At 39.4% G+C, this 18,120-nt stretch overlaps 1 protein-coding gene across 2 annotated transcripts in view; it reads left to right on the top strand.

Annotated features, from left to right (window-relative positions):
- ARSB (arylsulfatase B) overlaps positions 1-18,120 on the top strand; it is a 178,054-nt gene that overhangs the window by 79,568 nt on the left and 80,366 nt on the right. For both annotated transcript variants that reach the window (XM_058728890.1, XM_058728898.1), the window contains exon 5: positions 5,089-5,332. In XM_058728890.1, the coding sequence (XP_058584873.1) occupies positions 5,089-5,332 (244 nt within the window). The remainder of the gene's footprint in view (positions 1-5,088; positions 5,333-18,120) is intronic.

Below are 18,120 nucleotides of genomic sequence, written 5' to 3' on the forward strand. Positions count from 1 at the left end.
GGGTAAGGATGAGGCTTCATGGTCATATACTTAACGCTTTGGCTCAGATCTTTGGCTAACCGATGTTTTTCCATGACCTTTTGACAGTTATTTTTGTTCAGTAAGGAATAATAAAGTGAAATTTACCATCTGTTTATGACGACATTTATTTTTGACATTTATTTTCTAGACAGCAAAGTGTTTATAATTAGGTTTTCCCTCTGCCAAAAACATTGCGGAAAAACTATTTCCCTGAAAAAAAAGATTCAGAGCTTCCTTTACTAGTTGGAATCATCTTATATTGATTTGGAAGATTTTTTGTAAGTCAGGAAATGAAACAAAATTTTCTCTTGAAAATTCTTAGCAAGAACGAAAGGTAACTTCTGCCCAAAAGAAAATTAGGACAGAAAGTGAAAAGAACCATGTTTGAAATGGTGATGGTGGGGCACCTGGGTGGCTCAGTTGGTTAAACATCCAACTTCGACTCAGGTCGTGATCTCACGGCTTATGGGATCGAGCCCCACATCGGGCTCTGTGCTGACAGCTTAGAGCCTGGAGCCTGCTTTGGATTCTGTGTCTCCCTCTCTCTCTGCCCTCCCCTGCTCACTCCCTCTCTTTCTCTCTCTTTCTCTCTTTCAAAAATAAAAAGAAAGGAAAAAGAAAATAAATGGTGATGGTTCCATTGTCTTTTTCAGTTTTAATTTGTCAGATTTAAGTGAGCAATATTGGAAACCTTATTTCAAATGAGCTTATCATATTCTTTTTTTTTTTTAAGGATCATTTTCCATTTATTTATTTTTTTAAAATATAATTTATTGTCAAATTGGTTTCCATACAACACCCAGTGCTCATCCCAACAAGTGCCCTCCTCAGTGCCCATCACCCACTTTCCCTGTCCCCCACCTCCGAGCTTATTGTATTCTTGCTGCAACTGTGATCAGTTTTTTTTTTTTTTAAGTTTATTCATTCATTTTGAGAGAGAGAGCACATGTGAGCAGGGGAGGGACAGAGAGAGAGGGAGAGAGAGAATCCCAAGCAGTGTCCACCCTCAGTGTGGAGCCTGACGAGGGGCTTGATCTCATCACCACGAGATCATGGCCTGAGCTGATACCAAGAATCGAATGCTTAACTGACCGAGCCATCCAGGCACCCCTGTGATCAGGTTTTATGTCCAACTTCTTGAAATACCCAGGAGACTGTGCTAGAACTGATGCACAACGCTATTTCTGAAGAGCCCAACTGTGGATTCTACCCCTTAGTGGATAAGTGGCAGCCTTCAGGCAGGTGTCACCTGCAGAGATGCAGACCCCTGGCAAAGCCAAATCGCCCTCTTTATGCTGCCACTTGTGCTGTTGGCTCGGTGATAGGGGAGTCCGAGAGACATTGCAGTGTGCCAGTTGACAGTGCTTTCTCTCTAGAGTGCTCTTGAAAACATGACTGATAGCAGATGATAGAATCCCTTACCGTTGCCGATGGGAAGAACGGCCCAGTGAGCAGTGGCAAAAACAGTCCTACTCACTGCATCAGCACCCTCCCCTGCTAAGATGTAGAAACCCCTTCCAGCTCCCACAGTAGCCACAGTGGCCAAATTCTCTTTTACAGCACAGAGTATTTTCCTTTTGGAGTCAGACCTGCTCCTAGCGTCAGTCAGATCGCAGCCCCAGCCCCCCTCCTCCTCATCTCCACGTGCATTTCCTCCACCATCATCATCCAGTATTTTTGTATTGAGCACTGACAAGTGTGTGGAACTGGAAGAGATTATATGATCTCTCAAAGGAGTGAATCTATTTAAAATACAGACAACAGGCATCTGCTACAAGCCCTGAGCCAGTATCGTTTATGGCAGTCTAGACAACAGAGGGAAAATAATAGTGCCAGCTCAGCCATTCTTGACCTCAGGGCACAGAGTGTAAACGTTTCTTTCCAGTGTATTTTTGTATAACACGAACAGTGCCTCCTTTTAAGTTTTGAAACGTTGGTTTTGGGTGACATACTCTGTGAGGTATAAGCGATACAGAGGCATTCCATCTGTCAAAAGATGGCGACTTCTTGCTGGGAATATACAGGTTTGCTCACGGAAAATAGAAAGCGTATTGAATAAACTGGCTTGGGTGACTGTTTGGGCCTTGACTTTTTGTCAAGAAGAGATGTAAGGTTTTAGGAAAGGTTCTTTTAAGTCTGTGATAGCAAACGATAAGACTAATTGTCACCCATGTGCTGCAGAATTGTTATCTTCATGTAGTCTAGCTCCAGACTCTTCTCCCTCCCTTCGCAAAGCACACAGAAGATCCGGGGACCTAGTGTGTTAAGGATGAGCAGAAGCATCCTTAGAGGCAGAACCTTGAATTTCTTACCAGCAACAAAGGTTCCTCTAAAGGGAACTATAACCGCCTTGAGATACCTTCTGCTATATCAAGAGGAAGAGTATACACTTTGCTGAGATTTACTCTGCTTGTGGTTCTCCTAGGGAAGTGAAGCTTTATGTTGCCCGTAGGCATAAAACTCAATCTAGCCCAGGGACATCAGGAACATGGCGCTCTGAGGGCAGAAGGCACCTGGGGAGTCACGCAGACCTTGTTTGAAGCCTAGCTTTGCCACTTTTAGCTATTTGGACTTGTCAAACTCCTTTTTTTTTTTTTTTTAAACAACAAAATGGATAATACTAGACTGAGTTGTTATAAATTATACTAGCTACCATTTATTGAACACTTAGGTTGTGCCAGGTACTCAGTCAAGCAGTGATCGTAAGTGGTGTCATTTAATTTTCATCATAGTACCTGAGGTAGGAATCATTGGTTCTACATTACATATAAAGAAACCGAGGTAGGTATTGCCCTGAGTCACACAGCTACTGAGCGGTTAGCATGAGGCTTCGATTCCAGGCCGATCAGACTTTAGATTCTTTGAGAGATAATGTAAAATTAAAGTGGTGCCTGTTGCATAGGAGGTGCTTAACAAATGTTAGTTCTTTTTCCTTCCGTGTGTTTCCTGTGGCTTTGATATTGATTTCTGCGTTAGATTTTTACATCACAGAGCGGGTCTGTCATACTGCCCTCATGTGGCTCCTGTGGATAACAGTGGTTTTCTAAAAAAAGATTTAATCGAAGTGTAATATGTATGCAAATAAGGGCTATTTCAAATGTGTCTCTAGAGTCACCTAAATGTATGGATACTTTTGGAGGTACTGATGATTCTCCAACCTCACTGTAAAAGCAATATCTCTCCTCTTCCCTACGGTCCAACTTAATTTCTAACTGAGCTGCAACCAGCTGGTAAGATACTTAATTTCAGTCACTCTCATAACTTCTCCTCTGGCTTCAACTTCAGTTGTTTTGGAAGAATACCCCTCTTCCCTGGACACAGTGTATGACGAAGCTTCGTCTTGCCATCCTGTCAAGAAAGGAGGAACTTTACTTGCAATTATTTTTTCCACCCAACTGCTCTGTTTACAGAGATGTTGAGCCCACTGGAGAAATTTTCAACTTTCACACTTAAAAAAGAGTCATATCACTAGGGAGTAGAAGTTTAATTCAGTTACCAGTGTAAATGTTAGAAAGTTTTTCCAGGTGAGTAAAATGAAAAGGTCTTCTGTCCCCACTCAGTAGGACTAAGTGAAATTTCACTCAGAAGTTTCTTTTTTAAATTTTATTTTATTTGAGAGAGAGAGAGAGAGAGAGAGAGAGAGAGTGAGTGGGGGAGCTGGGCAGAGGGAGAAAGAATCTTAAGAAGGCTCCTCACTCAGCAAGGAGCCCAATGAGAGACTCAGTCCCACAACCCTAGGGTCATGACCTGAGCTGAAATCCAGAGTCAGACACTAAATCAACTGAGCCACACAGGTGCCCTAAGGTTTCTTTCCGTGTACCAGGGGGAGCTCAGCTTACCTGGATTCATTCTCCTATGTGACACAAAATTGCCTGCATGCAATTGCAACCTCATCATTGATTATTAGTACAGGGCTCTGTCCCAAGCAGATATCTTCAGGGGGCTTCCTTGTTTTTCAGTGACCTTATCCAAGGGGATTTGAAGGTCTCATGTCAGAGTTGTGCCACATTGCCCTCTGGTTATGTCTGTGTAATGAAGGGAGTGTTGAGTGGAAAAAAGAGTGTTGAGTACCTCTTGGTACTGGAAGAGGTAAGGAGGAGGTATCTTTTTAGTTCTTAAGCACCATTTAAAAGCAACATAGAAGTCTTCTGTTCTTGAGGTGCCTGGGTGGCTCAGTCGGTTGGGTGTCTGACTTCAGCTCAGGTCGTGATCTCACGGTGCCCCGCGTTGGGCTCTGTGCTGACAGCTCAGAGCCTGGAGCCTGCTTCAGATTCTGTGTCTCCCCCTCTCTCTGCCCCTCCCCCACTTGCACTCTGTCTCTCTCTCAAAGATAAATAAACATGCACTCCTATGTGGATCCTGAGAAACTTAACAGAAGACCGTGGGGGAGGGGAAGGAAAAAAAAAGAGAGGGAGGGAGCCAAAACTTAAGAGACTTTTAAAAACTGAGAACCAACAGGGTTGATGGGGGGTGGGAGGGAGGGGCAGGTGGGTGATGGGTATTGAGGAGGGCACCTGTTGGAATGAGTACTGGGTGTTGTATGGAAACCAATTTGACAATAAATTTCATATTAAAAAAAAAGGAATTCTTCAGTTTTCATGAAAATAAATTAAAAAGAGAATTTGTATTGTCAATTTCAGTGCCTTAAAATTTCACATGGAGAAAAAAACTCCAAAATTATGTATGTCTTCTTTCTCCATAATTTTTTTATTTTGCATAAAATAATACCCACAAGAAAAAAAATAAACACTTAAAAAAAATTTTTTTTAAAAAAAGAAGTTTTCTGTTTGTTTGTTTTTTTAACTTTTATTTATTTTTCAGACAGAGAGAGACACAGCATGAACGGGGGAGGGGCAGAGAGAGAGGGAAACACAGAATCGTAAGCAGGCTCCAGGCTCCGAGCCATCAGCCCAGAGCCCGACGCGGGGCTCGAACCCGCGGACCGCGAGATCGTGACCTGAGCCCAAGTCGGACACTTAACCGACTGAGCCACCCAGGCGCCCCGAAGTTCTCTGTTCTTAAATGTGTCTAGCATTGTCCTCATGCAAAGACCTAACTGTATTTCAGATAATGGAGGACAGACATTGGCAGGGGGCAATAACTGGCCCCTTCGAGGAAGAAAATGGAGCCTGTGGGAAGGAGGCATTCGAGGAGTGGGCTTTGTGGCAAGCCCCTTGCTGAAGCAGAAGGGTGTGAAGAACCGGGAGCTCATCCACATTTCTGACTGGTTGCCGACTCTCGTGAAGCTGGCCAGGGGAAGCACAAAAGGCACCAAGCCTCTGGATGGCTTTGATGTGTGGAAAACCATCAGGTACCTGTACATCTTCCTTTTTTCCCTCCTAGGGCAGAAATGGCAAGAACAGCCTGACAGGATTGAGTGAGAACGATAGCTTTTGTGTGAAAAATGATAGTTCAGCTTAGAAATAAATGATTACAAAGAAGTAGAAATGTCTTTAGGAATTTTTTTTTTTTTTTTTTTTTTTTTTTTTTTTTTTTGGGACAGAGAGAGACAGAGCATGAACGGGGGAGGGGCAGAGAGAGAGGGAGACACAGAATCGGAAACAGGCTCCAGGCTCCGAGCCATCAGCCCAGAGCCTGACGCGGGGCTCGAACTCACGGACCGCGAGATCGTGACCTGGCTGAATGAAGTCGGACGCTTAACCGACTGCGCCACCCAGGCGCCCCTCTTTAGGAATATTTTAATTATATATATCTTTTACGTTCTGGATTTGAGACTGTGGCCCTGTGTGTTACATAAAGAGGAAGATTGTCCTCAGCTGCACACCTTGTACAGGGGTGTTTTAATCGGAGAAGCTTCTCTAAGATGTAGGATAGGGTATTGTTTGCTCCCTCAGGGGACCTACCCTGTTGTTTGCTGGGAGAGTAGAGAACCAAGCAGCGGGTAGAGCTGGAATGTGAGCCAGGGAGCATCTGTGCATAAGTATCTAATGAGCACCCATTATGAGCCAAGCCCTGTTTTAGGGGTGAAGGAATTAGGAATGAACAAGAGGCAAGATCTTGGCTCTCATGGAGCTTCTAGTGGGGAAGGGTGGGGTGGGGGAGCAGGAAATAAACAAGTAAACACATAAATAAGCAAGGTGACTTCCAGCAGCAATAAACACTGTGAAGGTAATAAAACAGTGCATTGTGATAGAGAGAACTGGCAGAATGTAAGGGGGGTACAATCTGGGGAGCAGAACCGGGGCTCCGCTTTGGAAGTGATGACAGTCCTTCTCCTGTTTACCGCCACAGTGTAGAAAAATGGCGTCCAAGGTGAGGACACGGTATACACCTTCGAGGGTGCTGAAAGAAAACTATCAACTTGTATTTGTATTTAATTTTATCTTATTCTTATTTAAGAATAGGCCTTATAAGGTACATAATAGATGAGCACATATATCTAAATTATAATTATGTGTATATATATATTGGGGGTATTGTTGTTACTGATGGAATGGCATTTGTCTAGTGCAATAGTTTGCAACCTCTGTTGGTGTTACAGAAGGAGAAAACGTGGATGATTGGTCCCTAGTGACCAGAAGGAGACAACCTCCTCATACTCTCCTTCTTCATCCCACTTCAGAGGCCCCATCTCAAAAAAAGTAGGGTTTCTATTCTTAGGAAATATACAATGAAGTAGGAGTAAAAGGTCATAATGACACGTTAACCTACCCTCAAATGGTTTAGAAAAAATTGTGTGTATTTCAATACATATTTCAAGGTACACGGAGAGATAAAGTGTACATATCTAGTAAAATATGAAAAATAGGATAATCTGGGTAAAGGGCATGGGTGTTCTTTTACCGTTTCTTATTTTTGCAACTCTCAAACCATCAGATCATGACCTGAGCTGGAATCAAGAGTCAGATGCTTAACCAACTGAGCCACCCAGGGGCCCCTATTATTTACCATTTAAACAGAACTCAGTCATATCCACATCATCTAACAGCTAAGCCAAGAAGTAAACAACAAAACTTCTTCTTTCATTAGTTGTTTTGAAAGTTTATACTCATTATTTGCTCATTCATATAAGATGACGTTTTTCTTTTTCTTTAAAATATTTCTGTCCCTTATCCATGATCTAAACTTGATATGTACACGTGTTCTGCAGTTACTCTATTTTTATTTAATTTTCCCGAGTGTGAGTAATATATACTCATTGTAGATAATTTGCAAAGTATCACAAAAGTAATTTGTGATAAAAATAATCACCCAAATCTTACCTAGAAACAGCTACCATAAATATGTATCATATTTCCTTAAAATGTTTCTTAGTATTTTTTACTACCTTTTTTCCTCACTTAATACATCATCAATTTTGATCATGTCATCCAAAAAACCCATTACAAACATTATTTCAATGGCTGCATATTCTTTTTTTTTTTTTTTTTTTTTTAAGAGAGAGCTTGCACAAGCAGGGCAGGGGCCGAGAGAGAGGGAGAGAGACTCCTAAGCAGGTTCCAAGCTGTCAGCACAGAGCCTGATGGGGGGCTCAGTCTCATGAACCATGAGATCATGACCTGAGCCAAAATCAAGAGTCAGACGCTGAACCGACTGAGCCACCCAGGGACCCTGAATCCATATTCTATCATATACCTTGATATGTCAACTTAACCATTCCCTTAATATAGATTAATTTTTATTTTTTTATTAATAACACTAGAGTAAACAATTTATTCATAAAATCTCTATATTTTGGATTTTTTCCCACTAGATAGAAATTATTTGAAATTAAATTCTTAAACTAGAGAATGACTATTTTATTTGTTTTTGAATGTCACTCAGTTTCATTGCATACACTAAAATTTTTTTTCTTGCATTGAACACAAACCTTGAAAAAGTTGGCCTGATTTTGGATAGTGAAGAAAATAGATATCGAGTTAAATCTGGAGGTTGGGGCACCTGGGTGGCTCAGTCGGTTGAGCGTCCAACTTTGGCTCGGGTCATGATCTCACGGTTCCTGAGTTCGAGCCCTGCATCGGGCTTTGTGCTGACGGATCAGAGTCTGGAGCCTGCTTCAGATTCTGTGTTTCCCGCTCTTTTCCCCTCCCCTGCTCATGTTCTGTTTCTCTCTGTCTCTCAAAAGTAAATAAATGTTAAACAAAATTTTGTTTAAAAATCTGGAGGTTAATTTTGTTAAAATGTCTATATATTTCATCATTCACCTGCAAGGCAAGAAGTAGCAATCAGAGATGGATAGTCAAGGAGCACTGGGTGGTTAGGGTTCTATAGTCCAGTTGAATGGTGTCTGACACCTTTTTTTCTCTGACTCACTTAGGACTGGTGAATTCATAAGGTAAGGAAAAATGATATAGTTTAATTTCATTTTTCCAGCTTTATTGAGATATAATTGACATAAAGCATTGTGTGAATTTAAGGTACACATCGTGATCATTTGATATACATATATACTAGGAAGGGATTACCTCAATAAGGTTAGTTAACACATTCATCACCTCCCATAATTACTATTTTTTTGTGTGTGGTGAGAACATTTAAGATCTACTCTCTTAATAAATTTTAAGTATACAATAGTATTTTTTTTTAAAAATGTTCATTTGTTATTTCTGAAAGAGAGAGAACACGAGCGGGGGTGGGGGGGTACATAGAGAGAGGGGGACAGAAGATCCGAAGTGGACCCGGCACTGACAGCAGAGAGCCTGATGTGGGGCTTGAACTCATGAACCTGAGATCGTGACCTGGGCCGAAGTCAGACGCTTAACAGACTGAATCACCTAGGTGCCCTATAATACAGTATTGTTGACTATAGTCAGCATGCTGTACATTAGATCCACTGAACTTATTCATGTTATAGCTGGAGTTTGTACCCTTTGAGCAACATCTTCCTATTTCCCCTACCCTCCAGTCCCTGGCAACCACCATTCTATTCTAAGAGTTCAGCCACCTCTTTTTTTTAGATTCCAGGTATAAGAGATATCCTGCAGTATTTAGAGAATGACCATTTTGAAAACATTTGATAGACATTATAACATTGCTTTCCATCAAAGTACCACAGTACTTTTATTCCACTGGTGTATGAGAATTCTCACGTACTTTCACAACTTTTCCTTATACAGCTTAAAAAAAAAAACAAACCTCTGTTAATATCATAGGCAAATTGTCTCATTTTAACTTGAATTTCTTTGATTATTAAAGAAATTAATTTTTAAATGTTTTATATTCCATTTGTATTTTCTCTTTTGGGAATGTTTGTGACTTTATACATTTACGAAAGTTTGTGTTTTCTTGCTGAAATCAGTTTTTTGTTTGCTGTTTTGGTCAGAAGGCTCTTTTTCAGCCTGAAATGTGCTATATATTTTTCTCTAAGTGTAGTGCTTTGATTTGCTTCCATATAATTCCTGAACTGTTGTGAGATTACTGTGTGTGTTATGTTATATCTAAATCAGAGGAGTGGGTTTTTATCCAGGTTTTTGATTCATGGACCTCTTTGAGATTCTGAGAACTATGAATTTACATATGCACAAAAATTTGGGAAGAATTAATTTTTATAATATTAGACACTGATTACACATTCTTTTTTATGTGATTACACATAGAAACATATTTGAGAAACATTCTTTACCAACCTATGTCTCTCTCATTAATTTTTAATGTTTTATTTAGTTTTGAGAGAGAGAAAGAGAACGAACAAGGGAGGGACAGAGAGGGGGGACAGAGGATCCAAAGTGGGCTCTGCATTGACAGCAGTGAGCCCGAGGCAGGGCCTTAAACTCACAAACCACGTGATCATGACCTGAGTTGGACACTCAACCAACTGAGCCACCCAGGCACCCTGATCTGTCATTAATTTTTAATGTAAAAATTAATACCTACTTTATGATGAAAAGGAAATAGAACAAAAATTTCTAAGCAGAGCAAAATTTCAACTTCAACTCAGCAGATCACTAATTTCAATGTGAAAACTGTTGTGGTTTGACTTATAGAAGTAGGAGAAAGTTTTGAGTGGTTTTTATATGATAATATATGGGTCATGCTTGATATCCAATCAGCTTTGATTTTTGTTTCAGTGGCAGAAGTGTTGTAAATCCTGGCTTGCAAAAGCACACCATAGCAAATGGAGTCAAAAGTCTGTAGTACACTTTGCCAAATGAGGGTAGTCTTGAGTTGAGACATAGTTGACTTCAGGGTGAATAATTTGCTCTGTCCCCAACTCACTGAGGCTATTATCTTTGGCAAAGTCAAAGACTTGGATGTTCATCCATATTGCCAGATTTTAGATTATTAAATCCACATTTCAATCTTAAGATTATATTGATTATGAATAACCTTTAAAAGTTTGGCATATGTTTGCTTCTGCCTGCCAAGAAGTTGGAAAAAGTTTGGCCACCCTTAACTCTGGATAGGGGAAAGTCTTTCTTTAGTGTTAGAAGGATACTGACCTCCTAATGACCCATCTCCCATAGAACAAGGGCACTTCATTCTTAAGCAGCATACATAATATTGACTGCGGGACTTTAGCCAAGAGATATGGCCAAAAATATTGTCCAAGTATGCTAAACTGTGATTGAGAGGGCTTTCCTGTCCTATTTGGAAAAAAAAAAAAAAAGACAGTAAAATTTCTTGCCCAAATTTAATCAAGCATTTCAAAACTTTCCTCTGGAAATCCAGCAAATTTCTATTCAGTAAATGAAGAACTACTTTCATTCTGCTCCTATTCCTTGATGAAAGATCCTAACAAATGATTCAGCCCCTCTGGCCTTGAAGTTGATGCTTCTCATAGCATTAGGCAAGCCATCATTTGGGATCAGTGATGCTACATTCGGCACCCATAACTGCTGGTAGAGAAAGTATCCAGTCACAGTGATATCTGGAGCTTCTTATCCAAAGCAGCAAAAACAAATGGACAGCCAAATGTCAGGGATACTTGGTCTGTGCCCAAGGTTCTGGAACTTTCTTCTAGTCAGATATTTACTTGGAATACCATTTTCAAGATAATGGTAGTTTTTGAAAATTTCAAGAGGGTCTTATGAACTAGGAATCCCAGTAAGAGAGGTGGCTGTGCTGAGAGCATCAGAGGCCTCACTAGCTAGCTGCAAAGTTATCAGTTCCTCTTGGACCTGCTTCAAAATATTAACATTTTAGAAGAGATGGCAGTTATGGAGTGAATGACATCATTTGCAATAGGAGCTCCTTCACCTGCTTCAGTTTTTCTTCGTTCCAAACCACAAAGCACGTTATCATTTCTAGGGGACATGGCTTCTCCAAGTTCTTTCCCCTTCTGTATAGTTTTTCTGCATTTCAACTTGGTAAACAGCCTATACGTTATTTTAAGACATTTCAAAGGATCAATATATCACAGTGTTTCTTCTTTTTTTTTTACTTATTTTATATTTTATTACACTTAAATAAACAAAAGCAGAACCCCTAGTCATAATGGTAGGAATGTTTTTTTTCTTTCTCATCAATGGGAAACTCTTCTGGATGTTAGAACATGACAATAGTGACAATCAAGTATTATCTGATGATGTAAAATATTTTAAAAACTTAATAACTTTAAAACTTAAAACTTCTGCCCTATGGATTCAACTTCAAGAGGAAAGTTGAAGGGAAAACTCACTCTACACCCCACTTTCACAGATACCATGAAGGCCAATGGTCAATGAGCCAAAGATTAAGAACCTCTGATTTAAAATGATACTTTACTCCAAGTATTACCAAGACCACCCAGACTGATTATTGAATAATTATTGAATAATATTTATATTGTTATTATTATTAAATACTCTTTTCATTTTCACTTTCTAGAACCACTTTAATTATTTTTTAAGTTCTTATTACTACTGTGATCTGTCTTGGTGCATCTGTTTTAGTCTCACTTAGCTGCTCTCATGTTCGCATCTCACTGTTGTAATGTGTAATGTGTTGTAAATATACATTTTAGAGTATGTTTAAATACCTGGTAGAAATAGTTATCCACCTGTCCATTCTATTTCCTTTGCAAAGTTTTCTTCACTGTCCCACCGTTTAAATTTTTTTCTGAGCTCTAGAATTATTTTGTTAAATTAAAAAAAAACTTTTTAGGGGCGCCTGGGTGGCTCAGTCGGTTAAGCGTCCGACTTCGGCTCAGGTCATGATCTCACGGTCTGTGAGTTCGAGCCCCGCGTCAGGCTCTGTGCTGACAGCTCAGAGCCTGGAGACTGTTTCAGATTCTGTGTCTCCCTCTCTCTCTGCCCCTCCCGTGTTCACGCTCTGTCTCCCTCTGTCTCAAAAATAAACGTTAAAAAAAAAAAATTAAAAAAAAAAAAACTTTTTATAAATTAGATTGAATGAGATTTAACCCTAATATTAATTTGGGAAGAATGAAAGTATCCAGTCTTCTTACTTGGATACTTAAAGTTGCCCTTAGCTTACTGATGCTTTTTTCATTTTTAAAAAAATTACTTTTCTTCTTTCTTTCATTTTGGATAGATTTTATTGCTATAACTGCAAGTTTATTATTTCTTTATCAGTGGCTAATCTTCCATTAATTCTATTCAGCATATTTTTCATCTCACCCTTTGTAGGTTTTCATTTTTAGAAGTTCATTTGGGTCTTTTTTATGTCCTCCATGTGTCTAGTCAACTTTATGAACATAAAGAATACAGTTAAAGTAACTTTTAATGACTTCTGCTAATTCCAACATCTATGTCAGTTCTTGGTTGGTTGTGACTAAATGATTATTCTCTTTACAATGGGCCATGTTTCCATGACTTTTAATCTTTGATTTGTTGCCAGATATTATGCATTTTGCCTCGTTAGGTGCTAGATATTTATGTATTATTATAAATCTTCTTGCTTCGTTCTGAGATGTAGTTACTTAGAAATAGTTTGATCCTTCTGGGTATTGCTCTATAATTTATTAGGCAGGTCCAGACCTGTGCTGAGCCTAGGGCTAATTATTCTCCATGACTGAGTCAGAACCTCCCCAGTAATCTACACGGTGCTCTGTGAATCTGGCTGGAGGGAGCAGGTGCTATTCCCAACTCTGTGTGAAATGCTGGGCACTGTTCCCTCTCATCCTTTCTGATGGTTCTTTCCCCAGTTTGGGGTTGTTCCCTCACATACATCTGATCAGTGCTCAGCTAAGTACTTTATGGGACCCTCTGCAAATTTCCTTCTGTGCAGCTTTCTCTTCTCTGGTACGCTGTCCTATGTACTTTAGTTCCCTCAGTCTCCCTAGACCCTCAGTTCTACCTTCTCAACTCAGAGATTCTGTTGGGCTATTACCTTCCCTTCTCTGCACCAGGGCCTGGAAACTCTCTCAAGGTAGTAAGCTAGGTTAATGACCAGACTCACCTCCTTTGTTTCCTACCCCTCAGGGATCACTGTCCTTTCCCTGGTATTCCGTGTTTTGAAAACTTTTGTTTCATTTATTCTTTCTGGTTTTCTTTAGGTTGTTTTAGGCAGGAGGGCAAGTCTACTCTGCCTGCTACTCCATCTTGGCTGCAAGCAGAAATACTCAAAGAAAATTTTATTGTGCCTTTACTTTCTTGATAAAGATTTTCCTGCTTATCTTCTATTTTCAAGGGCTGGTATTCATTAATTAATTCATTAATTCAATCTGGTATTGTAGACCCAGCTTTCTGAAACATAATATTATAATCTTATAACTCTTCTTTTCAAAAAGTTTTTCTTCTGCATTCAACTTTGTAACCACCTATAGAGAAATTATATATGTTGATCTGTACGTTTAATTATCTTTAATGTTACCAACATTCCTTTTATTATATAGGTTCGCCATTCTTCAGTTCCTAATTTTAATTAATCTTTTGGTTGGTTGCTTAATATTTTAAAGTAATTTTCAGCAGAGGTACATAAATGATGAGTTTTTAAAAAAATCTTTGCATATGAAAGAGTATCAATTACCTTCAAGCATAGATAATAATTTCACAATTCTTGCCAAATCTCTTCTCCTCAAGATTCTATAGACATTGCTCTATTGTCTTCTGGTAAGTACCATTATAGCAAAGGTTTTCCTACAAACGAAAAAGAAGGCTGAGATTGCCATCCTGGTATCTGACAAGGCAGAATTTATGTCAAAATTTGTGATAAATATAACAGTGGGGACAATGCAAGTGATTTCTTCCTTGACCTAAGTCTCTAGAAGCGTGTTGCTTAATTTACGAATGTGTTAGGTTTTCTCTAGTTATTGATTTTTAGCTTAATTCTCTTGTGGTCAGAGGACATACTTTTATTACTGAGTCCTTTTAAATTTGAGCTTGGCTCCACATATGATCTTTTGTGGTGTCTGTGCCATGGAAACTTGAAAAGAATGTGCATTCTGTAGTTGTTAGGTGCAGTGTTAGGTTTTTCTTGATGATCCAATCAGAAAATATTTTATTTTAGGAGGTGAGTTTATATATATTGCTATGACTGGTATTTTTATTCCTAGCTTCGTTGTATTGTTTTATGTTATATTTACTCACATCTTTGACCTTTGATTTTTTAGTTCTTTTAATATTTAGAATGAGTTAGAATTTATTCTACTGTTTATTCTACTACTGGTATTCTAGTGTTCACCATTATACAGATATCTTTACAGACAGTCCTTGGTTTATAATTTTTTGACTTCATGATGGTGCAAAAATGGTACACATTCAGTAGAAACCACACTTTAAATCTTGACTTTTGATCTTTTCCCCCACTAGTAATATGTGGTACGATGCTGCTGGCAAGCTCACAGCCAGTCAAAGCAATCTTGAGAGTATGAACAACTGATATGTGGACAACCATTTTGTTTTTCACTTGCAGTACAGTATTTATTAAATTACATGATGTATTTAACACTTTGTTGTAAAATAGGCTTGTGTTCGATGATTTGCCCTATTGTAAGCTAATGTGAGTGTTCTGAGCGCATTTAAGGCAGGCCAAGCTATGATGTTCCATAGGTTGGGTGTATTAAATGCATTTTCAGTTTATTCTGTTTTCAACTTCAAGTGGGTTTATTGGGACATATTCCCATTATAAGTCAAGGAGGATCTGTATATAATTTTCTTAGTCCTCCTCTTTTACTTAGGTTCTACTACCTGACATCTTTGACTTCTGCTTATTACCTACGAGGAAACTAACTAGCGTATTGAACTTTCACCTCTCATGTTTTACCCTTTCTTCCAGTTTTATTCTTAGTTGTATTATTTCTACCTAATCAGAACATGTAATATACATGATACTGTTCTTCTATCCTTACTCGCAATTTTATTTTAGAATAATATATTCCCTGCTAACCCCTTGTCCTTTTCTGAAATGTTCTCAACTATCTCTTAGTTGGAGGAATTAATTCTTAAATAGATTTCTCAGGATTCTTTGAATTCTTGCATATTTATTGAAGCGTTTTCTATAACCTTGATAATTGAAAAACAGTTCAACTGATATTAAATCCTTGTTTCATACTTTCTTTGCTTGAGTTTCTTGAAAATGTTATCCCACTCTTTATTTGTTTTTTTATGCTGCTGTTGGTAAGCTTAATGTCAACCTGATTTCATTTCCTTTTCAAGTGATTTGGTCCTTTTGCCTGGAGGCTCAGAAGATTTTAATTATTACTATTATTATGATTTAAAGTCTAAGACATTTACTAGCTCTGTCTCAAAGTGACTGTGCTGGGTCAATTTTCTTAAATGTACAGTGAGTTCTTTCAGTCTGTACATTCAGGTCTTTCATTTCAGAGAGCTGCGAATTACAGTTTTAAATGTTTTACTGTTTTGTGTTTCTTCTTCAGTGACTCCCATTATAGATATTATTGAATCTTATTTATATATCTTTTGTTTGTGTTTCTCTCTGGCCCTTTTTCTTTATTCTAATTATCTTCTCTCTTTTCATTTTTTATCCTTTACATGCCTTCACATACTTTCAGTTATGTATACTATCCCTTCATTTATGAGATTTTGTCTTTTCTTTTAGTTTCTTCCCTTAGTTCGTTGTCAGAGTTTTAAAATTTTTGATTCATGGTATTTTTTTATATTGGCAGTTGCTGATTTAATTCTATTTAATTCATGTTGAAATATCATGTAACCATTTTTTTCTGCTTTGTGGCTTTCTTTTCTTTCTTTTTCTTTCTTTTGTTTTTGTTGTTGTTGTTTGTTGTTGTTTGCTGTAGTGGGGAGAATGCTTTCATTTGCCCAAAAGTTTTAATTCTCATCTCCTATTTTTTAAACTCCCATATTAACTTGGTTTAGATGCTGGGTTCTTTTTGTTGTTCACATGTACATAGGTCAGCCTTTCCTGGACATGATAGGCAGGCAGTCTGTGCAGATGGGATTTGGATAGTTTCATTTATTTCTTACTTCAAGAGTACCTTCTTTTACTGCAAAATAAAATATACTTTTTTAAAAAAAGTTTATTTGGGGGAGGGACAGAGAGAGAGAGAGAGAGAGGGAATACCAAGCAGGCTCTGCACTTGTGAGTGTGGAGCCTGACACTGGGTTTGAACTCACGAACCATGAGATCATGACCTGACCTGAAACCAAGAGTCAGATGTTTAACCGACTGAACCACCCAGGCACCCCAAGAAGTGCACTTTTAAAAATAAACGTTCCCATGGGGCGCCTGGATGGCTCAGTAGGTTGAGCCTCCAACTTCGGCTCAGGTCATGATCTCTCAGTTCGTGAGTTCAAGCCCTGTGTCGGGCTCTGTGCTGACAGCTCAGAGCCTGGAGCCTGCTTCAGATTCTATGTCTCCCTCTCTCCGCCCCTTCCCTGCTCATGCTGTGTCTCTGTCTCTCAAAAATGAATAAACGTTAAAATAAATAAATAAATAAATAAACAAACAAATAAACAAATAAATAAATGTTCCCTTGTCTTTCTGGTCCACCTTCTTGTGATTCTGTGATGCTCGGTTGTTTCAGTAGGACCCTGATCTTTTGCCCTTCCTTCTTTCCCTTTACTCTCCACCTTCCAACTGCTCCTGTCAGAATTGGTGCCTGCCTGAGAGTGCCACTCTTGTCCTGCACACTGTCCAAGCCCTTCCTTTTGAACCCTCAGTAACCTGTTCTCTGATCCACTCGGTATCAGAACTGTATCTCAATCTTTTATCACTCCGGGCGGGGCCCTCTATTTCTGGGGTGTATATTTCCAAGCACAATGTGAGTCCTTCCCCCTTGTGCTCCCTGACCCTCTTTTGCATAATCCTCGCCTGACTCTACTCTAGTTGACCCTGGTGCTGACTCTTCAGGCCTCAGATGCTTATTTCCTTACAGCCATCCGGGGTTTAAACACGTTCTATCTCCCGCGTATGTCGGAGGCTTTAGCCACGGACTGATTTTACTTTCTTTCCTTTTCAAGATGGTTTCTAGGGAGAATGTGTGGAGAGATTAAAATTTACATGGCCACCGTTATTCTGCAGAAATCTTGAAACTCATATGTTCTTAGGCTCTTGCTCCAGCTTAAGAAAACAGCCCTAGGGGCGCCTGGGTGGCGCAGTCGGTTAAGCGTCCGACTTCAGGCAGGTCACGATCTCGCGGTCCGTGAGTTCGAGCCCCGCGTCGGGCTCCGGGCTGATGGCTCGGAGCCTGGAGCCTGTTTCCGATTCTGTGTCTCCCTCTCTCTCTGCCCCTCCCCCGTTCATGCTCTGTCTCTCTCTGTCCCAAAAATAAATAAAAAACGTTGAAAAAAAAATTAAAAAAAAAAAAAAAAAAACAGCCCTAGAAACTCTAGAAGAAGCATGTAAGTGTGCAACCATATTGTAAGTATGGTCATGAAGATGGTAGGTATTTCTGTCCAGTAGCCCTGCATTCAAAGACTGCCAAGGGAATATATATGTGTTTGTAAGTTAAAGCAAAATGTTTAAGAAATGATGTATTGTTCTTTGATTCTCTACCAACGTTTTTAGTAAACCTGCTTCTACCCTAAGCCCACAGTATGTAGTGCTCTGAGGTTTGGTTCAGATTTTTTACCCCCTTTGGTCAGGTGGGTTCACATGCAAGGATGCTACATATTATGTCTAGTTTCTTCTGTTTCCTCTCGTGGAGGCTAGTGTTTGCTGCCTTGGTGGACATGGGGCGGGCGGGGGGTGGGGGATGTAACTGGGAGTGAGGGAGGAAGAACCATGACAGGCTAGTTCTGAAGACAGCTAATGGGAGTTCATTGCCCTCTTTATCTGTAGTGT

Source organism: Neofelis nebulosa, chromosome 1 (genome assembly GCF_028018385.1).
Source record: "Neofelis nebulosa isolate mNeoNeb1 chromosome 1, mNeoNeb1.pri, whole genome shotgun sequence".
Taxonomy (NCBI): domain Eukaryota; kingdom Metazoa; phylum Chordata; class Mammalia; order Carnivora; family Felidae; genus Neofelis; species Neofelis nebulosa.